The sequence below is a fragment of the Aedes albopictus genome, chromosome 1, assembly GCF_035046485.1.
Source record: "Aedes albopictus strain Foshan chromosome 1, AalbF5, whole genome shotgun sequence".
NCBI lineage: Eukaryota > Metazoa > Arthropoda > Insecta > Diptera > Culicidae > Aedes > Aedes albopictus.
The window spans coordinates 226476107-226502378 of record NC_085136.1 but is presented as its reverse complement, the minus strand read 5'-3'; the positions used below and the strand labels follow the sequence as shown (position 1 = coordinate 226502378).

General features: G+C 42.4%; 2 protein-coding genes across 9 annotated transcripts in view; one reads left to right on the top strand and one right to left on the bottom strand.

Moving 5' to 3' along the window:
• The first annotated feature begins 333 nt into the window (after positions 1–333).
• Positions 334–26272, top strand: part of LOC109410067 (growth hormone secretagogue receptor type 1) — a 484121-nt gene continuing 458182 nt past the window's right edge. For 6 of the 8 annotated variants that reach the window (XM_062846361.1, XM_029856843.2, XM_029856842.2 and 3 more), the window contains exons 1-2: positions 334–529; positions 19498–20033. The gene's annotated coding sequence lies outside the window, so the exon portion shown is untranslated. The remainder of the gene's footprint in view (positions 530–19497; positions 20034–26272) is intronic. The other 2 variants (XM_062846363.1, XM_062846362.1) reach the window with 2 other exon arrangements.
• On the bottom strand, positions 6457–12474 carry LOC134291204 (uncharacterized). Its single transcript, XM_062858680.1, has 3 exons — positions 8401–12474; positions 7329–8357; positions 6457–7191 (listed from the first exon to the last, which is right to left on the bottom strand). Exons 1-3 carry the CDS (start codon positions 12472–12474, stop codon positions 6457–6459), a joined length of 5838 nt encoding a protein of 1945 aa, XP_062714664.1.

The window sequence follows — 26272 nt, the reverse complement described above, 5'->3', positions numbered from 1 at the left end:
TGCACAACATCACACCCACGCACCACAGTCTCTGTTTTGCAACACTTTATTCACCAAATCCTCTCTACGTTCTCTTCGAAAAAGTTCGCGCGCACATGTTCCCCTCAGAGAGTATCGTCCCGTCGCCGTTTGTTTTGTTGCACGCCGCCGCCGCGGTGTCCCATCCCATTCAAGTCCAACAGCGCGCGGAACCTACCCACATGTGTGGTGGATACCGGCTTGTGACGAAGTAACTCCCACAACCAATGCCTGCCCGTCCCGTCGTCATCGTCACCCATCGCGCCTTTTGGGGCCGCACCAAACTGGAGTGGCACTCGACCAGCCACTGCCAGTCAGTTTCAATTCAAGTCTCGGGACGAACGCACGATTGAAGAGCACGATTTACTTTCTTTCTTTCATTGGCAACGCGCGCGAGATTTTTCGGAAGATTCGTCAGTCAAACGGTTGTCCATTGTCGTCGGCGGTTATCCTTTACTGTTGGTGCGTTGCGAGTGCCGCTGTGTTTCCTTCCTGTGCGGTCGTCTGTTGGGTAAATGGTTTTTGCAACTGTTTTAACGTTCGGTAAAAGTGCAGATTTGTTTGATTGAATTTACGATTTTCTCCATAATTTTGAAAAGAAGCTGATACAGTGCTGCAGTATTCTGAAATAGGTCTAACATAGGCAATATAAAGTGTTTTAAATGTGTAGACTGGGTCAACAAAGTCGATTTTTCGGAACAAAGCTTTTTCAATCCAAATTAGCGTCCAAAACAACTGTGCAAAATTTGGGAGCGATTGGTTGCATCCCAGTATTCCGCATTGCGATTGAAATTTGTATGGAATTCAGTATAAGAAAACGTGCTTTTTTGCATTTTTCTCGGAAATTGAAATTTTTCGTCTAAAACGATCTAACTAATGACGTTGAAGTATAGCCTAGGATATGCCGAAAAACTTTGCCGAAGACCATCCGACACTTGTGAAAAAAGTTATAACGTACAGATTGCCTGGTGGTGCTTGACATTTAAAATGTAAAAAAACATCAACAATTAAATCTCAATTTTAGGCCTAAGTTACCAGGCGAATAACTTTTTTCACAAGCGTCGGATCACTTTGCGGTCTTTGGCAAAGTTTTTTGGCATATCCTAGGCTATACTTTAACGTCATTAGTTACATGGTATTAAACAAAAGAATTCAACTTATGAGTAAAATGCAAAAAGTACGTTTCCCATACTAACTTCCATACAAATTTCAATCGCAATGCGGAATACGGGGATGCAACCAATCGCTCCCAAATTTTGCACAGTTGTTTTGGACGCCAATATAGATTGAAAAAGCTTTATTCCGGGTTGATACGGTCGAATTTAAAGTTTCTCCATACAACGTTGACTCACTCTATTGTGTATAGGCTATAAGTTATTATAGCAGAAACGCTTAACCCTAGCATATTATTAGCCCTGTGAATGACTGTGTTGTAGTGGTCAATGAATGTTTAGTTTAGTTAAGTGTCCCAGATTATTCCTAAATCCCTAGCTTTTTTACACTTTTTTACAATCTTTTCTTATTTACAAAATTTTATTGTTCAATCTCAGATACAGCTAGTTAATTACTAGTCTGAAACTGCATCGAACCCCAGAACTTTTCAAGTTCCTTGAAGAATCCTTAATAGTAATTAAGAAATTCTTCACACATTTTTTAGGAAGTTTTTAAAGGAAAGTTCCTGCAGACCTAAAAATAAAATCTCAAAAATTTACAGAGTAATTTCAGAAGAAATCCACGGAGAAATTTCTGAAAGGATCTTTGGATGACGTCCTGAAAACTACCTTAGCGGGAATCCTTGAAGGAGTTCCTGAAGGAAAACGTAGAACAAATATCAAAGCAGTTTGTAGGGGGATTCTTAAAAGAATCTTTGGTGATACTTTTTCAAAAACCTTTGGAGAAATTTCTGAAGCAACCCTAGGAAAAATTGTGGAATAAATCATTACAAGGGGTTTTTCGTATTTGTTGAAGGTTTTACCGAAGGAAACCTGGAACACGATAGAAAAAAGGGATAGAATTCCAGAAGCAGGAATTCGAGAACTCCCAAACGAATCCGTTGAATGGAATTCCCGAAAACCCTTGTAACATTTTTTTTTAAAGAATTCTTGAAGAAATTCTTTACAGAACGAATCATCTCGGCACCAACATTTCAAAAGGGCGTAACTGCTTTTGCAACCAATGCCTTCTCACAGAGCTGTGGGTCGTATTTCATTCATCTCACGCAATTCACATCCATTCATCGAAAGAGGAGGATTTTATCTTTCTATTTGTGCTAGTTGATTGCTCGAGAGGGATGTGATACGCTCCACAGCTTTGTGAGAAGGCATTTGTTGTAAATGCAGTTACGCCCTTTTGAAATGTGGGTGCCGATTTGACGAATTTCTGTAACATGATTTCTAAAAAATGTGTTAGAGGAGAGGAGAGGAGAGGAGAATGGGATCCTTTGTATAAATTCCTTAACAACTCCTCGGAGAAATGCCTGCAGAAATACTTGTAAGAATTTTTGAAAGAAAAATAAAAGAACCTCCGGAACGAAACTTCGGTGTAATTCTCGATTGAATTTGTGTAGAAGTTCCTGAAGGAATCCTTGTTGGAATGCCTGAAAAAATTCTTAGAGGAAGTCTTGAGAGAAGCCTTGGAGCAGTTTTTGATGGAAAACTTGAAAGAATTATTGCTGCAATCCAGTGAAGGAAATTTTAAAAGAACCATTCGCGTAGCTATGCCTTCTCAGCGCCTATGTTATGCGTGCACTACAAGCATGCTGGGACTTTGGAGCGATAGAGAGTCCTGCTGTAAAGTCATACACGCTGACGTTATATTATATTCTTGAAGGAATAATTGAAATTGGAATCATCATATACCTGCCGGGTCTCATCGCATTAGTGGATTAATGCGTAGCCACTGGACCACTTTCATCCTAATTTTAAGTTTTCTAAATACTTTCTCTATTCTCTCCTCTCCCATATATGTAAGTCATTCCATAAACAAATAGACTCGAAAATAACTTGAAATTTACCAATTTGAAATCTCTTTCCACGAAAGAACAGATTATTTATTCTAGAATTTAGAAAAACATATCGCGTAAAAAATAGTAATATTTAACCCTCCTAAGATGTTAGGTTTTTTGCACCACGATAGCGTAGTGCACGTTCAGCGTTCCTATCTGGGACATGCTGACCCCAACATCCTACCAGGGTTAATATATAAAAATGGTCAAAATTTCAGTTTTTTTAACACTTTCACATTGTTGGACCACAATGACTATTTTTTTGTTTTTTTTTTTTGTAACGAAAGTTTAACTATTTTTACATAACATATAAAAAAATAAGAAATTTTCTTTAAGCCGTTTTTGAACTGTTTTTTTTTTTAATTTCAAGTTTTATATAAAACGACCATGCGTCTCCATCATCTCAAAATATCCGTTTATTCTATTTTATTTATTATTTATTTATTCTTTTATTGTTATGTATATATATACAATACAGCCACGGGCTACTGGGTGAACTTCAGTTAGTAAAAAAATATTAATGAGTTCGCTTACTGCGTTATCAATCCTCCATAAATTGCTTCAGGTATTTCTTCAGTTCTTTCTAAATTTCTCCATTATTTTCTTTCTGGTTTTCCGTACTTTCCGGAGCTTCTTCTGGAATTCTTCCAGGAGTGCCTTCAGAGATAGATTCAGATAATTCTCCAGAGGTTCCTTCGAGGGACCCCCAGGAGTTTCTACTGATATTAATACATCCATTTTTTTTTCTGGTGATCCTCCAGGAATTTATTCTGGGAAACCTTAAGAAGTTTCTTCTTGGATTCGTCAAGGAATTCCTTCAGATTTCCTTATTTGAAAATTTTCTAGCTGTTCCTTCTGAGAATGCTTCAAAAGTTTCTTCTGTGAATTTTCAAGGAGTTCTTTCTGAGATTCCTCAAGAACTTTCTTGTTGTCTTTCGTGGAATCCTCCAGAAGTTCCTCCGAGAATTCCCCCAGGAGTTCCTTTACGGAAATATCCTGATGTTCCGTTTGGGATTTCTCCAAGATTTTCCAAGACTGACCAGATATTCTGGGATTTATCCATGAGTTCCTCCATAGATTCTGGGTGGTTAATGGCACCCTTAACTTCTCTCAGCGTGGGAGTTGATTCGTTTTCATCCTCTGCTGTATCAACATAGTCATTTACTCCACTGCCTTGATCCCCCGTGCCTACATTCTCTTCGCCATTCAGATTCTCGTCGAAGTGCTGTTTCCACCTTTCGATCACCTCACGTCCGTCCGTCAAGAGGCCTCCGTCTTTATCCCTGCATGTTTCGGCTTGCGGCACGTAGCGTTTGCGGGATGCATTGAGCTTCTGGTAGAGCTTACGTGTTTCTTGTGAACGGCACAGCAGTTACATAGCCTCACACTGTGCATCTTCCAGGCTGCGCTTCTTCTCCCGAAAGAGACGGGTCTGCTGCTTCCGCTTCTGTCTGTATCGCTTCACATTTTGTGGGGTTCCATGCTGCAGCATTACCGCCCGTGCTGCGTCCTTCTCCTCCAGAACCGCTCTGCACTCCTCGTCGAGCCAATCGTTTCGTCGACTCCGTTCCACGTACCCGACAGTGCTCTCAGCTGCGTTGTTGATGGCTGCTTTAACTATACTCTAGCAGTCCTCTAGAGGGGCATCGAGCAACACCCTCGTCCGGCAACGCTGTCTCGAGATTCTGCGCGTATGTGGTGGCGACATCCGGTTGCTTCAGTCGCTCTAGATCGTACCGGGGCGGCCGCCGGTACTGTACATGGTTGGTAACAGAGAGTTTTGGGCGCAGTTTAACCAGGTAATGATCAGAGTCGATATTAGCGCCACGATAGGTCCTGACGTCGATAATGTCGGAGAAGTGCCGTCCACACATCAGAACGTGGTCGATTTGCGATGCCGTATGTTGTGGTGATTTCCAGGTGTAACGATACGGGAGGCTGTGCTGGAAGAAAGTGCTATGTATGGCCATGTTCTTGGAGGCGGCGAAGTCGATGAGGCGTAGGCCATTTTCGTTCGTCAGCTGGTGGGCGCTGAACTTTCCACTCGTCGGTCTGAATTCCTCCTCCTGGCTTACCTGGGCGTTTAGGTCTCCTATGATGATCTTGACGTCGTGGTTTGGGTAGCGGTCGTACTCGCGTTCGAGCTGCGCGTAAAATGCGTCTTTGTCATCATCAGTGCTTCCGGAGTGAGGGCAGTGCACATTTATTATGCTGATGTTGAAGAATCGGTCCTTGATCCTCAACCTGCACATTCTTTCGTCGATCGGCCTAACCGATCACGCGCCTCTGCATGTCGCCCATCACTATAAAAGCTGTTCCCAGCTCACGTGTGTTGTCGCAATTCTGGTAGATGGTATGATTACCTCTAAACGTTCGCACCATGGATCCTGTCCAACACACCTCCTGCAGCGCTACGATGCCGAGCCCGCAGTCCTTTAGTAGATCGGCGAGTATGCGGGAGCTCCCAATGAAATTGAGAGATCGGCAGTTCCACGTACCAAGTTTCCAATCGCAAGTCCTTTTTGTTCGCTGGGGTCGTTGCCGTTGGTCTCGGTTCGTATTATTCTGTTGCTGATTTTCCGCTACAATGGTTTTTTACGGCTGGCTCGTAGGGCCTGACACCAACCGTCTACTTTCCGGAGGACCATAGTGCACAGTTAAGCTTAGAGTCCTTTCCTGGCACTCAGCCGTCCCTAACATGGGGATCAGACGCTGTTGTGAGCCGCTTGTTCGGATCAAAATCGGCGCAAACAATTTTTGTAAATCGGCCTTTTATTGTGGCAGATCAAACTGTAATTAATAAATTAACCGTATCGTCAATAATCATACAATTTAGCATTTCTTAATTCGAATGACTAAACACTTACAATTTTAGTTTGTTTTTCCTCCTCTAAACGGCTTTCCTTCCACCTTCCTTTTCAGGCGACGCAATCACGAATTTTGTCCTATTTAAATTCAGTTTAGGCCCACTGTGTAGACGGTCTTGTCTTCGTCGTGCGTGTCTGATTTCTAGTTTCAGAGTCTGCTGTCCAACCTGTCTTATTCCGTCGGGTCTCAATTGTCCAACCACTCCAACCTATGCAACATCCGCGGCTCGAAAATAGATATTTGTATGTGATCGTCCAACCGAACCTGATCCGTATTTCGGCAACTGATCACTCACAAAACTATCTTTAATGCAAATTCCTTTCTAATCACTAAATAAACTTTTTCTCTTCTACTTCTATTTTTTACCACTAACATTCGCAATCGTAAAATGGAATCTTCAATCTAATTCAATTTCTTCCTTTTCTTTGTTTTTGTTTACTTTCTACCTTTGACAGCTATCTGTCTCTCTCTCCTTCTCATGTCATCTCTGCTGTCACTCTGACACCTGTCAAACGACACTTACCAATGCCTCATCGACCGAACGCATATCTTGTGGCAACCGGCACTCATGCAGTGCTGCCAGAACATTCCCCGGCCCGTAACTCTGTCCCGGAGGCCTCATCCGGCTCAGGGTTACCACAGTCTATCTCCATCCTGGCCAGCTTCACTGTTGCTCGCTTGTACCTTCCAGTGCTGGTACGCACCCACGCTTGACGGATTCTTCCGTTGCCGGACGCGATGACCTCTTCAACTACTCCACGGACCCAGCACTTCCGGTTCGCACCCTCGACCACGTACACTACCTCTCCAACTCGCAATGGCCTCGATTCGCCGAACCACTTCGTCCTCTGGTTCAACGATGGCACGTACTCCTTGATCCATCGTTCCCAAATTACGCTGACTAACTGCTGCGAACGCTGGAACGCGTCCCGAAGGGCCTCCGCTGGTTGAGGAGGAAACCGCGTCACACACGGCTGGTTCGGAGATGCACCCCTCAGAAAATGGTTTGGAGTGAGTGCTTCTGCTTCTACAGACTCCTGCGACACGTATGTCAGTGGACGGGAGTTGATGATGTCCTCCGCTTCCACAATTGCCGTCTGCAGGATCTCGTCCGTCAATCGCCTTCCGTCATCGAGCGCGGTGAGCGCTTCCTTCACCGAACGTACCAACCGCTCCCAAACGCCACCCATGTGTGGTGCGGCCGGAGGGTTGAACGTCCACTTCGTCCTCGCGTTCGTCAGTTGGTTTGCACAGTCATCGCTGATGCCCAGCACAGACTCCACTATGTACTTCCTTGCTGGCTCCTCGCAGATTCGTCCCGTTGTCCGAGAAAAAACTCGACCGGCCAGCCACGGCGGCCGATGAACCGGTGTATCGCCATCAAACAAGATTGCGTCGTTAGTCCAAACGCCACCTCCAAATGCACCGCGCGTGTTACCATGCAGGTGAACAGCGCAATCCACCTCTTCTCCGTTCTGCGCCCTATGGTCACGTCGAGCGGCCCCAGGTAATCAACTCCGACGTAGCTGAACGGCCGTAGATTTGGCGTCAGTCGCTGCACTGGCAGTGCCGCCATTCTTGGAGTTTCCGGACGACATCGATGTACCTTGCACCATACACAGGAAGCCGACACCTTCCGGACCACTGCATCTACGTTCGGAATGTGGTACAACTGTCGCAATTCGTTCTTCACCGCCTGGCGGTATCCGTGGCCACACCGCTCGTGATAATGCTGAACTATCAGCCGCGTAATTCGGTGGTCGCCCGGAAGACGGAGGTCGAACGGTAGGAATTCAGCTCTTTCGACGCGTCCCTCCATCCGTATCAGTCCGTCTTCGTCGATCATCGGAGTCAGCTTGTATAGCGGGCTGGCCTTCTCGATGGCCATCCACTGGCTTACTGGTCGACACTGGTTCCTGGACAGCACCTTCAGTTCGTCGATGAAGCATTCAGACTGTGCTATCTTCAGCAGACACCTTTCCGCCTTCTCATACTTCTCTTGCTTCAAGGGTACGCGAACTGACACACCTTTATTCGATAACCGCACCTTCAGTTGACTGCTCGTCGCTCGCAGAGTTTCAATTGGAAGCCGTTCCCTCCTCCGCTTACAGTTCGATACGAATCGTAGCACACACGCCATCGTTCGCACCAGGACCGTCCATTTCGAGAAGCGATTCGCGTCCACAAGCACCGCTGGGACCTTCACATCGTGCAACAACAGGTGCACTCGTAGTTCCTCCGTTGTGTTCACCGGCGGCAAACTCTTCATCGGCCAGTCTTCCTCGCTCTCGTACAGGAACTGCTGTCCTCGCACCCACGGGCTGTCCGGGTGTATCTCCGGATTCTTGCCCCACTTCGTCAGCTGGTCCGCTACGTTCAGCCTTGTTGGCACCCATCGCCAGTCTGCCAGTCTCGTCAGGCTCAGGATTTCTCCAATGCGGAATCCGACGAACTGCTTATAGCGGCGCTGATCGGATCGGATCCACCTCTGCATCAATCCAGAACACCACCTTCGTGATGACGAAGTTGTGGTTCTCGCGTACCGTCTGCAACATCCGTGCCCCAAGAACCGCTGCCAGAAGTTCCAAACGAGGAATTGACAGCTGCTTTAACGGTGCTACCTTTGCTTTGCTCATTACCAGCGCGCACATCACTTCTCCTCGTACTATTGCTCGGAAATACGCTACGCATCCGTACGCCGTCTCGCTCGCATCCGCAAAAATGTGCAATTGTACGTCGCTAATCTCTTCCAACCGAGCGTGACCGAAGTAGCTGCGTGGCAGTCTGAATGCGTGCACATCCGCTAGAATGTTCGTCCACCGTTTCCACTTGTTGAAGGATGCTTCGTCCACTTCGTCGTCCCACCGACAGCCTGTCCTCCAGAGGTCTTGGATCAGCATTTTTCCCAGAATGGTGACTGGCGTGAGGAAACCCACCGGATCAAACTGTGCCATCACTATACTGAGCACAATTCGCTTCGTCGGACGTTCTTCTCCTCGTAGGACCTTCGAGTGTTCTGTCTTCGAGGCCTTTGCGAAACAGAAAACGTCTTGGATCGTATCCCATACAACTCCTAGCACCCGCTCGTAGTCCGTGCTCTTGTCCAGGCTGAAATGCACTGCCGACTCACCACTTCGCTCTCCAAGCTTCTCCAGGAACTCTCCGGAATTCGACACCCAGTTCCTGATTCGGAACCCGCCACACGAATGAACGAATTTCACTTCGTTGGCTCGCCGGATCGCTTCCTCTACTGTGTCCACGCTGTCGAAGTAATCGTCAACGTAGTGCCGCTTGACTATCGCTACTGCCGCTTCTGGATACTGCTCCGAATACTGCTCAGCGTTCAAGTTCTTCACGTATTGTGCTGAGCTTGGCGAGCACGTCGAGCCGAAGGTTGCCATGTCCATGACATACACCTGCGGAGCTTCCTCGCTACTGTTCCTGAAGAGAAACCGCTGCGCTTGCTTATCCTCCGTTCTGATGCGGATTTGGTGGTACATTTCCTGGATGTCCTCGCCGAAGGCCACCGGACGCCCTCGAAAATGGCAGATGACTCGGGGAAGAGGGACCAGCATGTCCGGACCCTTAAGTAGCTCCGAATTCAACGACGTTCCGTTCACTGATGCCGCCGCGTCCCATACTAGTCGCACCTTGCCTGGTTTCCGTGGATTCACCACGACGTTCAGCGGTAGATACCACACCGCATTCAGCGGCGTCTCCGACAACTCAGCATCGGTAGCTTTGTGCGCGTATTCCTTCGACTGATAGTCCTCAATCTGCCGACACACGTTCTCCTTCAGCGCTGGGTTTCGTTCCAGTTTTCGATCGAGTGCTTTCATCCGCCGGACGGCCATAGGGTAACTGTCCGGAAATCGCCTTTCGTCGCTTCGCCACAGCAAGCCTGTTTCGAAACGATCGCCTACTCGCTTCGTTGTCGACTCGAGGATTTCTCGAGCCCGTTTTTCTTCCGCTGGTTCTGGAATGGCGTATGATGCGGTTGGCGCCTCCTCCAGCACGTACTGCTCCCGTATCAGGTCGTGGAGGTCCTGATTGCTCACCGGTGTGACGGAGTGCAGGTTTAAATACGTCTGCGCCGTAGGCCTCCGTTTCTCGGAGCCGTAAATCGTCCAGCCCATCTTCGACCGAACTGCGATCGGTTCGTTCGGCTTCCCAACACGAGACTCCAGCGGTGCGAAAAGATGCAGGTTGTCTAGCCCGATGAGAATCGTCGGTACGCCGGACGGAAAGTCCTTCACCGGCACACCAGCAAGATGTGTGTACCGCTTCACCACCTCTGTAAACCGAACCTTCTGTTTGGGAAGCTGCAGCTCAGATACTGTCCGCGTGTTGAACAGTGGATACTTCTCCTTTGAGCCCTTCGCCGACATCATCATCTCCACGCTTCTGGACTCGTTCTCAAACCGGTTGATGTTGCCGGTCCACGTGACTATCAGCGGCTCTAGCGTCCCTTCTGCCTTCAGTCGCTTTGCCACCGCGTCGTCCACCAACGTCGCCGACGACCCTTCGTCCAGAAATGCGACGGTGTCGTACTGCCGCTTGCCGACGTGAAGTGTCACTTGCATCATCCGGAAAATCACCTTGCAGTCTGACTTCGCATCTTGCAGTTGCACTGATTCTTCCACCCGGTGCAGCAAAGGATGATGAGATCCCTGGCAATTCCGCATCATACACCGCATCTTCGACGAACACTGACTTCCGCTGTGTTTGTTCAAGCAGATTCCGCAGAGTTTCTGCTTCTCGACTTCTCGTAGCCGCTCCGCGATGTTCATTCTCCTAAACTCATCGCAATTACGAATGAGATGATCCGTTCGCCTACAAATCCAACATGGCCGGCTGGTCACCTCGCTGCGAGAACCTTCATTCTGCCTCTTCTCTGATTCGTGCACATGCACAAACTCCTTCTTCCGGGGATTCTCTCTTCCAGGCCGCACCCGCTCGTTCACCGACAGTGTAGAGAACTCCGTCACCTCGGAGACGTCGGAAACGATGTCGGTTGTGAATCGAGTGAACATCCTTAGCGGACTGTCCACTCTGCCACGCTTATACCGGACCCAATCCAGCTTGTAGCTCGGCGGCAATTTGTCGACCAGCTCCTGCACTAGCATCGGGTTGTTGAGGTGGTCGTTGAGCTGTGCCGCCTCGAGATGATCGCACAATTGCTTTACGATGATGCCGAAACTTATGAAGGTTTCCAGCCGATCGGCTCTCGGCGCTGGAGCGTTTCTCACCTTCGTCAGCAGCGTCTTCAACAGCTTCTCTAGCTTTCCGAACAAGTTCCGTAAATCTGCAATCACGTCCGGAACTGAGTCTGGTAGAACCAGCCTGCTTCTCACAGCCTCCAGTGCGTCGCCTTGCAAGCAGTCCTGTAGCCGCTTCAGGTTCTCCAGATTCGAAAATCCGCACGCCGCCGTCGTATATTCGAAGCTGCTAATGAACAGCGGCCAGACTTCTGCTTCTCCCCGAAACTTTGGAAGGTGTTGCGACACTGCTTTTCGAGCAGCTAGTTGCTCCTTGGAGATCCGACCAACGCTTGGCCCTGGCCCTTCAGCACCTCTGCTTCTCCGCAGACTGCTATGCCGGCTGCTTTCCGCTCGATCGTCTAGCTGCTCTTCGTAGATTCGGCCAACTCTTGGCCCCGGCCGGTCAACAACTCTGCTCCTCCGCAGACTGCCACGCCGGCTGCTCTCCGCACGAACGTCTTTAAACGACTCGTCGCTGCTGCTGTCGCCATCACTGTCGCTGTCCTCACTTGTGCCAGCTTCGAATTCCGTGATCACCGGCACTTTCGACATCGGCTTTGGCTTGCCAACTTGCGTCGAGCATCCCGCTCCGAATTGTTCGTCTCCTTTCGGGTACGCTCCCCGAAAATCCGCGGTCGACGGCTTGACGACTGCCGCCGACTGATCCTTCAGCCACTCCTTCACTCTCTTCTTCGGATGGTCCTCCGAAGCTTCGCCAACAGCGCTTTCTTGGCCTTTCAGCGCGTTGACTCGGTTGACGCTGCTCGTAAACTGCCTCCGAATCGCTTCCCGCTTCTTCACAAACGCTTGCTCTGCTGCCAGTTGGGCGTCCAGTAACTTCTGTTCGTGCTCCAACTGCTGCTCCTCCATTTCGCGTTGAACCTGGAGTTTCAGCTCACGCATCTCCTGTTCTTGCCTCTGCTGCTCTTCCTTCCCCGCCTTCTGCCGAGCAAGTAGCTTCTTCCGCGCCGCCATCTGCTTTGCAAAGGCCTTCTCCTTGGCGAGTTGCTCCTCTTCCAACTGCTTCTCAATCGGATCCACATCAGAGCCAGCTCCCAGTTCGGACCCTCCATCGCTTCTTTGGCCGGACTTCTTGCTCCGCTTCTTGGCCGCTGCATCCGGAACTTTCAGCTGCTGCGCACTACTTGGGAGACACTGTGGGCACCGCCAATCACTGTTGACAACCCCTTGATCAACACCAGCGCAAGAAAAATGTGCCCAGTGTTGACACTTCCCACATTGGACCCAGTTTACGTCCTCAGACATCGACTCCGACATCGAGCAAAACAAACATTGCTCGGTCTTGGAGGGTGAGGAAGCCATTCCGAAGAATCCGATTTAAATTTTTTGATTTTGTTCGGATCAAAATCGGCGCAAACAATTTTTGTAAATCGGCCTTTTATTGTGGCAGATCAAACTGTAATTAATAAATTAACCGTATCGTCAATAATAATACAATTTAGCATTTCTTAATTCGAATGAGTAAGCACTTACAATTTTAGTTTGTTTTTCCTCCTCTAAACGGCTTTCCTTCCACCTTCCTTTTCAGGCGACGCAATCACGAATTTTGTCCTATTTAAATTCAGTTTAGGCCCACTGTGTAGACGGTCTTGTCCTCGTCGTGCGTGTCTGATTTCTAGTTTCAGAGTCTGCTGTAAAACCTGTCTTATTCCGTCGGGTCTCAATTGTCCAACCACTCCAACCTATGCAACATCCGCGGCTCGAAAATAGATATTTGTATGTGATCGTCCAACCGAACCTGATCCGTATTTCGGCAACTGATCACTCACAAAACTATCTTTAATGCAAATTCCTTTCTAATCACTAAATAAACTTTTTCTCTTCTACTTCTATTTTTTACCACTAACATTCGCAATCGTAAAATGGAATCTTCAATCTAATTCAATTTCTTCCTTTTCTTTGTTTTTGTTTACTTTCTACCTTTGACAGCTATCTGTCTCTCTCTCCTTCTCATGTCATCTCTGCTGTCACTCTGACACCTGTCAAACGACACTTACCAATGCCTCATCGACCGAACGCATATCTTGTGGCAACCGGCACTCATGCAGTGCTGCCAGAACACCGCTCCTCGTGGAGAAAAGACGGTCAGGTTTGCCGAAGCAAACCTCCCCTTCCCTGTCAGCGTACCATCAAAGTTCCCAACGGGGTTGGTTACCCGATCTTCCCAAAGGTTGCTCATAGTTTCCGGCTGGTACCGCGAGGAGGTAGGGATATGAGTTACTGGGAAGAGGCTAGTGGATCACAATGGGATCTGAATTGGGTTCTTTAGGGGTATCAGAATTATTTCATAATCGGATTCTCCGCCCAAAAATTAGTCGAAATACAAAGTTTCATAATTTTTGGAGTCCGGGAACTATTTTTAAAATTCATTTAAAGTTTGTATGGGGAAATTTTTTTGTTCGGGTCGAACTGTCACTTTATCGATTGAACTGTCATTCTATCCACGAAAATTAAAACTGTTTTGTTGATTTAACCATCAAAACAAAGGTATTGGAATCCAATAAAAACACGTTATACTCAGAAAAATGAGCTCTTTTGATTATGCTATAGAAAATAGCAATATTTTATTCACTAAACAACCCAATTGCGCAGCATACCCAGCCTTTACCGTGCCTCGAATTGAAATCAAATGAAATTTGAAGAACTTTTTGGCATGCTGCCAATATGAGCATCAGAAAAATTTCCTTCATTTAATCATATGCTACTCCCTCTACAGTATGGCCCATAAAAAAATGCGAAAATCTTTTTTCTTCGGTAATTTTTTATGTAGGGTAAAAGCCCCCTTCTTCGGCCTAGTACCTATATTCATCTCATTTTGTCTCAAGAACTAGAGATGTGCGCCGTCGAGATTTATTACTTCACGCCGCCGGATGTTTTGATTTTCTAGCACGCCGCCAGCTTAAAACTCACCACGCCGCCGAACTTAGAATTTCCCCAATAATCTTCAGAAAATAATCGGTTTAAACGCTCCCAAAATGAATGCATGTCATTCATTGCCGAATAAACAAAATATTTCGTTCAATGATCCTGTTAAGATTTTAGTTACTTTTTAGTCACTTATATATCATCATATAAAAATCCTAGCAAATATCATATTCTTCACACAAGGTGTATAAAGCATGCAATGACAGCATGCATGCTTTTCCCCGCGTGACGTCATAACGACGTTCGTTTATAATTGAGGGGGTCAATTTTTCATTACATACATACAAAATGTGAGGAATTTCAAAATCAACCCAATTTTCTCCGATGTAATGAAATCTGAAGAATTCAGGTTCTAATAATTCAATTCATGCCATAACTTAAGAATTATTTATGGATTTTTTTTATTTATTATGGAACGTTTAATTGTCTGCCGCACTATATACGAGTGCGCAATTACAAGTTACTACACTAAAACCTCAATTTATGCACATGGCTGGGGGTGCATAAATTAAAAAATGCATAAAATGAGGGAAATTTGTGCATAAAAAAAACGCTTCCGTAACGCCTCTGAATCCCGCCGAAAATGCTCTGAAACTTCCTGAAATGGCTCCAAAATTCCCCTTAAACCGCCTCGTACCCCATGTAACGCACCTGCGACGCTCCGAAACCCCCGAAAACGCCTCCATAAGGCCTCTGAATCCCGCCAAAAATGCTCTGAAACTTCCTGAAATGCCTCCAAAATCTCTCTAAAATCCCCTCGGACCCAATGTAACGCATCTGAACCCCCAAAAACGCCTGCCTAACGCCTCCGAATCCATCTAAGATCCACTCGCACCCGTTTAACGCACGTGAGATCCTCGGAAACCCCCGAAAACGTACCAGTAACGCCTCCAAACCCCGTCGAAAATCCTCTGAAACTCTCTGCAATGCTTTCGAAACCCCCCTCAGACCCCCGAAAACCCCCCGGAGATCTCCTGGTACCTCGCGGAAACCCCTGGGAACCCCCTGAAACTCCCCTGTGACTTCCATTTGCTCATCCTTATAAACACCCTTTTGCCGCCGTTGCAATAGTTACCGTCATTATTAAATATTCGTATGCACAATATTGGTTCTGAGTAGCTTTCCCTTAATTTATGCAGGTCATAAAAAAAGGTGCATACATTAAAAAGTGCATTAAAATAACATGCATAAATTGAGGTTTTAGTGTATTTACATTCTCATATGCAAAGTATAGTTTGTTAAAATGTTTCGCTATATGAGATGTAAAAGAGCGAAATATTGAATTCTCATTTTTTACGCCGCCGCCGCCGACGACCAAAAATGATGTTTTAACCGCGGCGCACATCTCTGCCGAAGCACCAAAGCAAGCATCACAGCGGTGCCAGACATCAAGAAACAAGTAGTTAATTGAATGAGATTTAGTCACTACAAATACGATGTTTTTTCAATCAGAATATGGTCGTTTCTTGGTTTAACATCTTGGTAATCGAACTTCTACGCAAACCGATCAATAATTTCATTTTCCAACTCCATTTCTTTCAAAATATTTGGTTTGGTTTTCATCTAAATATGCTGCTACCGCTCAAGCTTTACGAACTATCATCCAGTTCGGCAGCACTGATTTGCCAATCAGCTGTGAATGTATGCGAGTGCAAAACGTGGGGAGCGAGCATAGACGATTCGTCGCGCCGGACATTGTTATGACTTCTCCTTTGCGAGAGAGGAAAACAATCACAATGAAACTATCACCTGCTAGGGAAAGGGAGTGCGTTAGTGGGTGAGTGCAGAATGCTCTACGATGAGAAAATGTGAGAGTGGTTGTGGATTTGCTGTAAATACTGTTGAGATGAATAAGGGGCCACCCGGTGGACCGCGATGAGATGAAAATTTTACGGTGTGCTGAAGATAGGTACGAGTGGCTCGCGATTTGTGATCGCAATTAAATCAAATATTGAAGGTAAATCCCACTCTAGTGCATCGTAAGATCAACAGTGGAAGTGAGCACGTGTGTTAAAGGTTTGTATCATTAAGTTTGAAGCGTATACATTGCGCTGTGAGTGATTTTTCATGTTGCACATCCTTAATGAGACTAAGATAGGCACAAATACCCTAATATTTCTAATGTATTCAGCTGTTTCAGATTAGGCTGCAATAAGGAGGTATGACAATCGAAATACCTCAAAAGTGTGTCAAAATATTCATTGGTTAATTATATGGGATGCTTAATAGTTGCCAACAATTTTTAAAATAAATCACTTCTTCCTTGAATTTTCGGGGCATAACGAATTTGGATTGTTTTTTTAATACATGCAAATCATGCAGAAATATGTACCTTCAAATACGCCCACGTTTAGAAATCTTTTTGAAAACAATATCAGATGCTTCGGAACCAAAAACTAAAAAAGTGGCATATTTCAAAAGCCATATTAAGATAGATCCGTCCTTTTTCGCGTGGACGTTTTTTGAGATCCATATGTTCAACGTTATTTTTTTCAAAGGGTTATAATTTAAATCAGTCAATGATTATATGACTTTCTTAGATTAGTGTACCGACTATGATATCCAATAGATAAATCATTTATCATAAATGTGAGGTTTACCGGTTGGAGGCAGGTGAACAATGTCTTTGAAAACTTTCGCATTTTTTTATGGGCCATACTGTAGTTTTACTATTCAGAGATCAGTTGGTGCTGAAACTGCCATTATGTTATCAGAGGTCTATCCTTCTTTAAAACTTAGGTTGTTTTTTCGAGTTATATATTTCAAGAGTTCCTTCTAAAAAATCTGGGTGCCCACCTGAAGTTTTTTTTCTGGGAATCCTTGCAAGTTTGTTCTGAAAATTTTCCAGAAGTTTCTATAGTATTTTCTAGGAAATCTCCAGAAGTTTTTTCTGGAAAATCTCATCGAATTTCTATTTGGAACCAGGAGTCGATGGGGATCTATCAAAAGTATTTGGAAAAATCCCTAGATCAAATTCTTGCATTATTTCTCAAAGGAATTTCCGGAGAAATCCTGGAAAAAACCTCATAAGAAACTACGAAATGATTTCTAGATGAAAAGTATAAATTAATTTGTAGCATCCCTTAGTATCCTTTGAAGGGAAAACTTTAAAGTTACCCGTACACAAAAGGCTCAAAAGAAAAAAAAAAGGTGTGACTCGATTATCTGGGTGATCCGATTTTCGAACCAAGGTTATTTTTTTTCGAAAAGTCTTTTAGTCACAGATGAGTAAGTCACGATAGCGCAGGTGTTGGTTATGCTGAAGTCATTGTGACTTACTTCTAGTAAGTAAGTATTTTTTTATTACAATTAAGTGGCAGTGGCTTCTGCGCAATAAAATCCTTATCTTGAATCTGTAGAAGGATTGCTGAAGCAATTTTTGCGGACATCCCACACAAAAATTGATAGCTTTCAAATTTTCAATCTTTTGTTATCAGCATTCTTCATGAAAAAGAGTAAGTAATCGTAAGCAATCGTAAATACGTTACTTCAACTTTTTTTTGGAATTCAGAAATGCCCCGAGAAATTCCTCCACGTATTATGGAGTCTGTTATCTATTTACCCAGGGATTTTTTCCGGTCTGCTATACTTCGTAACGGTTATTTCACATTTACAGGGGTTGGTCAAAATGTTTGGGATAGGCAATTTTTTTTTCTCTCACAAAAAAGTTCAACATGGTGTAACTTTCCATAGAGTGCATCAAATATTCTCAAATTTTGACTGTATGTCAACCTATTCTATGTGCATCATTGGTACAAATTTGAGCTTGTTTGGTTAATCTTTCGCGATGTTATAACCGTTCTGGCAAAACACTATTTTTTAGACTACACATTTTTGAGCTGTCATATCTCGGAGACCAGTGAACCGAATTGAATGAAATTGTTACCCTTTATCAACAATATATTGATGCTTGAAAATCATTTAAAACATGAGTATTTTTTAAACGTTGAAAATTGTTATGTAGGATTGACACTTTTTGGATCTTTTTCGAAAAAATGTAAAATTTAACATCAACGTCATACAATTTTATTTTTGATATACAAAGATTTTCTACTTCTGTTCATAAGATATAAAAAGATATATTAGAGCCTATATGGATTAAAGCAAGAACACATTTAGTAATTTTTGTGCAGTATAGTAAATTTAACTCATTTTCCTCTAAAAAAAAAATAAATAAATGAAACCTTTTTCAACGTTTAAAAAGTATCTATGTTCTGATGAATTTTCAAGCAATATTATATCGTTGATGATCGCTCAAAATTGCATTCAATTTGGTTCACTGGTCTCCGAGATATGACAGTTCAGAAACTGATAGTCTAAAAAATAGTGTTTTACCAGATCGGTTATAACTTCGCGAAAGATTAACCAATCGAGCTCAAATTTGTACTACTGATGCACATATAACACTAGTTTACAGCATTTTTGAACTCGGTAAGCTGATGATCATTTTTGGTGTAGAATCATGCCCTGAGTTCGAAAACGCGAAGGAAAAAAATTACAGTAGAGCGGAAATTTTTTTCGACTTTCCATACAAGGTTGATGATTTGAAATCGATTTTTGTTCTATTTTTAAGCAAAGTCGCTCACTTCAAACATCTCATTCTCCGTAATCAATGCTTCGATTGAGCTGAAATTTTTACTGTAACTCGCCTACATATGATATGTCAAATATACGTCGAGAAAGAATTTTTAAGTTGTTTTTTTCTTATTGAAAAAAAAAAAACATTTCATCAAGAAATTTTGGGAATTTTGCTAAAATTTAAGAAGATCGTCCCTAAAACTCGCCAATATCTTGAATTTCATCAATCTGACGCAAAACCTGCATTCAGATGATCGAATGGTATTGTATTCAGCTTTTAATTTATGGAAAAAAGATTTAAAATTGGTTGAGCAAAACACAATATATTTGAATTTTAGTAAATTACATATTTTGAAAAGTTACAGAACTCGATATTGAGCTAAAACTCAAAAACTGTTCTACTTTAAATTTTTTGAAGGTCGGTTTAGAAATCAGCACTAAATTGTGCTTCAAAAATTTTGGTCGTTGACAGAAGTTCACGACTTTCGTTTTATTTTGTAAACTTGTGTAATAGGTTAATAAACAGTCAAAATTTGAGAATATTCGATGCACTCTATGAAAAGTTACACCATGTTGAACTTTTTTGTGAGAAACAAAAAAGTTGCCTATCCCAAACGTTTTGGCCATCCCCTGTATATCTTGGGTTTGTGTATGGCGGGCCTCTTCAAAACCAAAATTTCAAAACTTTTGTGCTACCGTTACAACTGCCCTTTGCTTAGTATCTTTTATTTCAGTCATGGAGAAAATCATAAGTTCAAACACACATTTATCATCCCACGCACAATGGAACTCTTTTCAAACCGTTTGTGATGTATTCTATAGGCGCAAGCAAGAAGACTGGTTCCACTGACTGACTGGTCAGAGAGTGTCGAGCGCGTTTCTTCCGCTGGTTCAATTCAGTCTACTTTGAACCAACGGTCCGAACGGAAGGACTTTCGGAACTGCCAATAGATCTCGAATCCCATCGCCTACACAGCCTCCGGTTGTTTAGTGTTCGCTTAGAGTTTGATGAGATTTCGGGGTGAAGATTAGGATCCCATCAGAGATTTTCTATCGCATTCAGAAAAAAAGTTTACGGGATTTTTCACTTTCCTCTGCGTGCTGTTCAGTGCGTTAACCGAAACGAAATAGGACTGTGAATAGTGAAGTGTGAGTAAATCAACTGTAGTGTAGTGTACAGGGGGTGTGATTTGAAGATTTGCAACGCTCACGGTGCGGTGGTGACTACTGAAGATTGGATGCTGAGATCTCCCGTGGTCCCGAACAAGGATTGATCATCAACGCTATATTTTACGGGCGGGATTGAACCACCCAACAACGACAACAAGCCGGCGGCGTGGCGTGATTGGAAGCTAACGGTACGGAAGAAATTTTTATTGCAGCAGTGCTTTTTTTTCTTATTTCAATTACCTACTACTGTAATGTTTGTTAAAGCCGGGGGTGAAATTCGTTTAGCATCGGTGGATTATCAAGGCATTGTGAATGTGTAAACATATGGGGTGCATGTGATTTTGTGTGCTTGACGGGGTGTGATATCAGGTGTTTATGCATTGTTGGTGGGCTTTTTCATGAGTGAAGTGACGGAGACTTCAATATGTTAGAACGTCAATAGTTAAAATTCAAGCACCTACGAACAGAAAAGTTTAGATGCTGTTAGTTGTTAATTGTTTCATTCGTGTTTTGACGATTGCAATTTGTTTATTATTTTTTTTATTATTAATTCAACTGTGAGATGAGTGCGACGATCCTGAATAAGCCACTGAAGATTGAACAGGTGTGTTAAGTTTATATTTGTCGACTTTGTGTGTAAACTCCTAAGATGATAATCGTTTAATGTCGTAAGTATAATTAATGTTCGTATCAAAGAATATTAGAAGGTACATCTACAATTTAGTGAAAGAGGGTTTCATACAAAAACAACACAAATTGAAGCAAGTGATGCATTGATTAAATAACAGTTTTATTTGACAAAATCAACATTGCAACTTCTTAAACATAAGGGAATGTTTTCGAGCCAAAAATAACAGTGTGTCCAGAATAAGGAAACTGATACAGTTTTGGATAGTGGCTTGACTTGGGGGTCCGTTGCGGCGCCAGATTTGTTAGCTTCCAAGAGAATAAACGACGTACATCCCTAATAGAAAAAATATGATACAACGTGCTTAACAACCTTTCGGGCTATCATCTTGATACACGGAAAGATACAATCATTCGCCCAATTGCCAGTGTTTAATACATTTTTATTATGGATATTGCAGGTGACAGTTTTAGAAATAATGTTCAAAAGATATTACAAATACATTACGCATATGCATACAAAAAAATATCAATTTTTTTCTCAACAATATTTTTAAAAATAGTTCACGTTTTTGATACAAAAATACCGAAAATTCTAAAAAACCCTGATTTTTTAAATTCAGAATAGGTATATGCAATGAAAGTTGTCAAGTTTGCAATCACTGCAACATTCCGAAAGGCTGACACAAATTTCGATTTTCTCTTGTGTCACCTCCCCCCTCGAAAAATGTTGGTCGAAATACAACACTTTGAGGGGGGTCACAAATATTTTTTTTAAAGAAATTTCAAAATTTTCAGGTGAAATTGGAGTCATCCAGAAAATTTCTTAACAAATCCGATTTTTTTCACGATTTTTTTTAATCGTTTGAGAATTTCTTCATCGCATACATTTATTATTTATGATCCCCCCGCACTCCCCCTTGCAACGAGCACTACAACAAAAGAAAAAAAAATGTTCCGGCCTAAATAATAAAAATTAAATGTGTTTCAGATTTTAGTTAAAAAAAAGCAGTATTTTCTGTAAAAAGAGAGCGCTCTAGCAGACACTTCGAAGAAATTCGGTCAATTTTACGAATGAAACATACATTTTCTCCTTCGGAAAACCACCAAAAATGGACAAAGATGGTTTCCGACAGCTTTTGATGAAAAATTGACAACTTCCCGAAAAACTCTTCTTGTTTAACCTTCCTATTGCATAACGTTGCATAATAATGCCAAAGGAGGGTTCCGGGGACAAAAGCTGTTCCACATGGTTTCGGAGTTTTTTCGGATTGTTTATTTAAAAGTTTAAAATTTATCCTGGCAATGGTTCGAGATTCGTTCACTAGGCGGCGCCAGTGTCATAAAAGTTCAAACCTCTATATCTCAGAATTATGATGAGATGGAATGGTGCCGTCAGTGCCGGAATTAAGGGGGGGCAGGTGTGCCAGGACTCCGGGCCCCCACAAAATTTCACTTCATGAAAAAAAATGTGAAGCAAGAAAAAGAAGTAGTGCAAGAAACTTCTCTTGATTTGATTTTTGTCATAAGAACTACAAATTACTGTTGACTGGATGTATGTGATATGTTGTAATTCTTTTGAGAAAAACTGCAACTATTTATTCAGCTATTTAATAAAATTTTGAGTTTTGCCTCCAAAATTCAATAATATGTTTTTGTGCAATTGCTGATAATAACTACCGGAAATCCTGAAGAAAATCTTCGATCGAATACTAGAGGAACTCAATAACTCTATAAAATGCAAGCTTAAAAAGTTCTTGCTAAATGTGTTTGTTTTTTTTTCTGTTTAAAGTTTTTTGAAAAAAAAAAAAAGAAATATTTGTTTTTTTTTATTTAGAGGAGTTTTTAAAACTCTTGAGTTTGATTATATTTCGACAGCTTACGGCAGAACAAAAGAATTGTTGTTTAAGAGAAAATCTAGCATGAATTTAGGACAGATTATTGAAGAGTTTCAGTTTTTTTCCGGATTTTCCGCTAAAGATTTTCAAGAAGTGAAGGATCGCATCCCACTCCCGACAAACTCGCAAAATGTGAGCTCTTCCTTTGGAAGGGAAGTAACCCGTGTATCCCGAGATGAACTAGCCAAGGGCTAAAAATCTCGTTTATACAGATAAAAAAAAAACTTTCAAGAATTTTATTAGAAATTGAGTCAGGAATCCCCTGAAAATTCATGGATTCCCTCTAAAATGTCTTCAGCATTTTCTATTAAATAAAACGAAAGTCGTGAACTTCTGTCAACGACCAAAATTTTTGAAGCACAATTTAGCACTGATTTCGAAACCGTGCTTCAATAAATTTAAGTAAAGCAGTTTTTGAGTTTCAGCTCAATATCAAGTTTTACAACTTTTAAAAATATGGAATTTACTAAAATTCAAATATCCTTTGTTTTGTTCAACCAATTTTGAATCTTTTTTCATAAATTAAAGCTGAATATAATACCATTTAATCATCTGCGTTTGGTTTTGCGTTAGATTGATGAAATTCAAGATATTGGCGAGTTTTTAAGACGATCTCCTTAAATTTTAGCCAAATTTCCAAAAATATATGAAGAAATGCATTTTTTTTTCAATAAGAAAAAAACTATCTAAAAATGCTTTCTCAACGTTTATTTGACAAATCATATGTAGGCGAGATACAGTAAAAAATTTAGCTCAATCGGAGCATTGATAACGGAGAATGAGATGTGTGAAGTGAGCGACATTGCTTAAAAATAGAACAAAAATCAATTTCAAATCATCAACCTTGTATGGAATGTAAAAAAAAATTCCACTCCACTGTATTTTTTTTCCTTCGCGATTCTACACCAAAAATGATCATTAGCTTATCGAGTTCAAAAATGCTGTAAACTAGTGTTATAGTTTCCTCTTTGATGTCAGTGTTTTGTGGGAATTTATTTTGGGAGGTCGACAGATCCTCGCGTCAGAACAAGTTTTTGTTAAGTGTTCTTTCACAGACAAACAGACGTATTACTTGGAACAAAGTGCGCTTAAAATAATCGTCATAAAAGTATAATCGCTAGTATAATGCTAATCATGCTGTGTTTTGCAAACCCACTGAGATGGCGGTAGTGAGCAAATGTCGAATAGTAGCAAAAACGATGCGAGCGCCATGAGCGAGAGATTTATGAACTACAGAAAATTTGTAAAGTCCGTTCAAAAGGGAAACGATGGAAAGTGGGGGTAGAGTAAGACATCTGTTTGTCTGTGGTTCTTTCTTCATGGTGATCGACCTGCAATTTAGCCAGAGATTGTAGCAAAGATCCAGAATTTCAAATCTGTTATTGATAAATTTAGAGGATATCAACATTTTTCTTAGCTCTGCCTATTGTTCTAGATGTAAATTCTTCCCCATCGACATGAATACCTTTATTACAATATTTGTAAGATAGTTTTATATTTTTAGATTTTTTCCTCGTTATATGGGCATATGTTTGCCTCTACATAAAGGGCCCCACAACACTGTGGCCCCGGGCCCCCACATTTGTAAATCCGGCGCTGGGTGCCGTGTTCGGCAAAGTTTTACAGTAAGCTAAGAACTGTTCGTTATAAGATCTGCTCAAACATTCCAAGTCGTGTGTCGCAATGATGATACGAAGATACGCGACGCTAGTTACAGAAAAGCACGAGAACCCCTGGAGGACTTCCCGAAAAAAAAAAAATACATCTGTAGAAATTCTCAGAGAAGTTTCTGGAAGGAGTTCTTCCATAGGAGAAATTCCTACAGGAATCCTAAAATAAAATTCTTAAAAGACTCCTTGAAAAATCCCTAGAGAAACTCCCGGCGCAATCTCTGCGGATATTTCCGGAGGACTCCTTTAAGGGATCCCTAGAGAAATTTCCGAAGGGATTTCCTGAAGAATCCAAACCCCTGGGTAAACCCTGGAGAAACGCCAGGACAAATCCTTGATGGGAACTCCAGAGCAATCTATAGAGAAACAGCCAGGAAATATCTCTAGAGGAACTCCTGAGTAAATCCATGCACTATGGGCCAGAAACCAAAATTTCGCGACAAAATTCAAAAAAGTTGTTTTTTTTTCTATAGATCAATAAATTTTCATATATGTATGACTGTTAGGGCTTTGTTCGATTGCAGATTTTTTTTATTTGTAACAAAATTGTATCGTTTTTTGTATGGAAAAACTTCTCTCTCTCTTTTTGGCGTAACGTCCTCATTGGGACAAAGCCTGCTTCTCAGCTCTATGAGCACTTCCACAGTTATTAACTGAGAGCTTCCTCTGCCAATGACCATTTTGCATGCGTATTAGCGTGGTTCAAAAAATCGTTTTTGCTCCACACCGCTTATTCGATTCCTAACCAGATTAAATGCCTTCTCCCAAAATTTGAGCTCATTTGGATGAAAATGGAGACTGCACAAGCCCTTCGAAGTTTGTATGGGAATTACTATGGGAAAACGATGTTTTTCATTCAATCCACCGTAGCAGTTCCTCAAGTTGCCCAGAGGGTTAGTTGACCCTTGGTAATCATAGGCTACTTTATCAGCTACAACTTTGCCGAAGACCGCATTCTAATCGGACGCTTCATTAGTTAGTTACCGATTTTAATCCAGAATCGAAATCTTTTTTCATGATGGTTAAACTATTTGGTGGGCATCACTGCATTTTGCAGTGAAACATAGTAGCCATGATTTCAGCGTGCTATCTTTGGCGCCATGTGCAGCAATGTTGCCTGCTGGGAAGCTGTCGGATCACTGTTAAAGTTTGCCCAGTTGGATGCAAATCGATAACTAATTAATGAGGCGTCCAATTTGAATGCGGTCTTCGGCAAAGTTGTAGCTGATAGAGTAGCCTAGGATTACCAAGGGCCAACTAACCCACTGGGGTACTTGGGGAAATGCTAGGTTAGATTGAATGAAAAACATCGTTTTCCCATAGTAATTCCCATACAAACTTTGAAGGGCTTGTGCAGTCTCAATTTTCATCCAAATGAGCTCAAATTTTGGGAGTAGGCATATAATCTGGTTAGGCATCGAATAAGCGGTGTGGAGCAAAAACGATTTTTTGAACCACGCTAGCGTATATCGTGTGGCAGGCACGAAGATACTCTATGCCCAAGGAAGTCAAGGAAATTTCCTTTACGAAAAGATCCTGGGCCGACCGGGAATCGAACCTGTCACCCTCAGCATGGTCATGCTGAATACCCGTGCGTTTACCGCCTCGGCTATATGGGAAAAACTTCTTATAAGCGAAAATTCTCGATTTTAACCAATATTAAGAAAATGTAAATTGTGGTGAAAAATGTGCCCAACAAATATTTATAACACCTACACTTCCTAACAGCAAATTTAGTACATTTCTCGCGCTTGGTATCATACGTGCGTATCTACAATCATCGATTTCTCTTCATCGATTTTCTCTTTGGTTAATAACTTGGCCTGTACATCATTTTCGATTTTATTCATTGTTTTAGAAACTATTCCTAGCTTCCTTCACCGAAACGTACCGAGAGATCATTCGAATATTGGTATTTCACGGAATAATCCAAAGAGAAAATCCATGAAGAGAAATTGATCATTGTAGATACGCCCGTGTGATACTAAACGTGAGATTTTGCATTTTTGATGCAAAAATTGCGATGTCTTTAAGTTTAAATTAAAATATTACAATATTTACTCAAATACTACGGTTTAATTGCCAATTTGTTCAAAAAGTAGTAGTATTGGACATGCAACCGATCTACGAAGCTAGTTGAGACTCTTCTTTTTCGGAAGCTGCCGGGAATTTGTGGGAAACCAAGATAGAATGATTTTAGTGCATGCGTTAATCCTACAATGTTTTACGCTG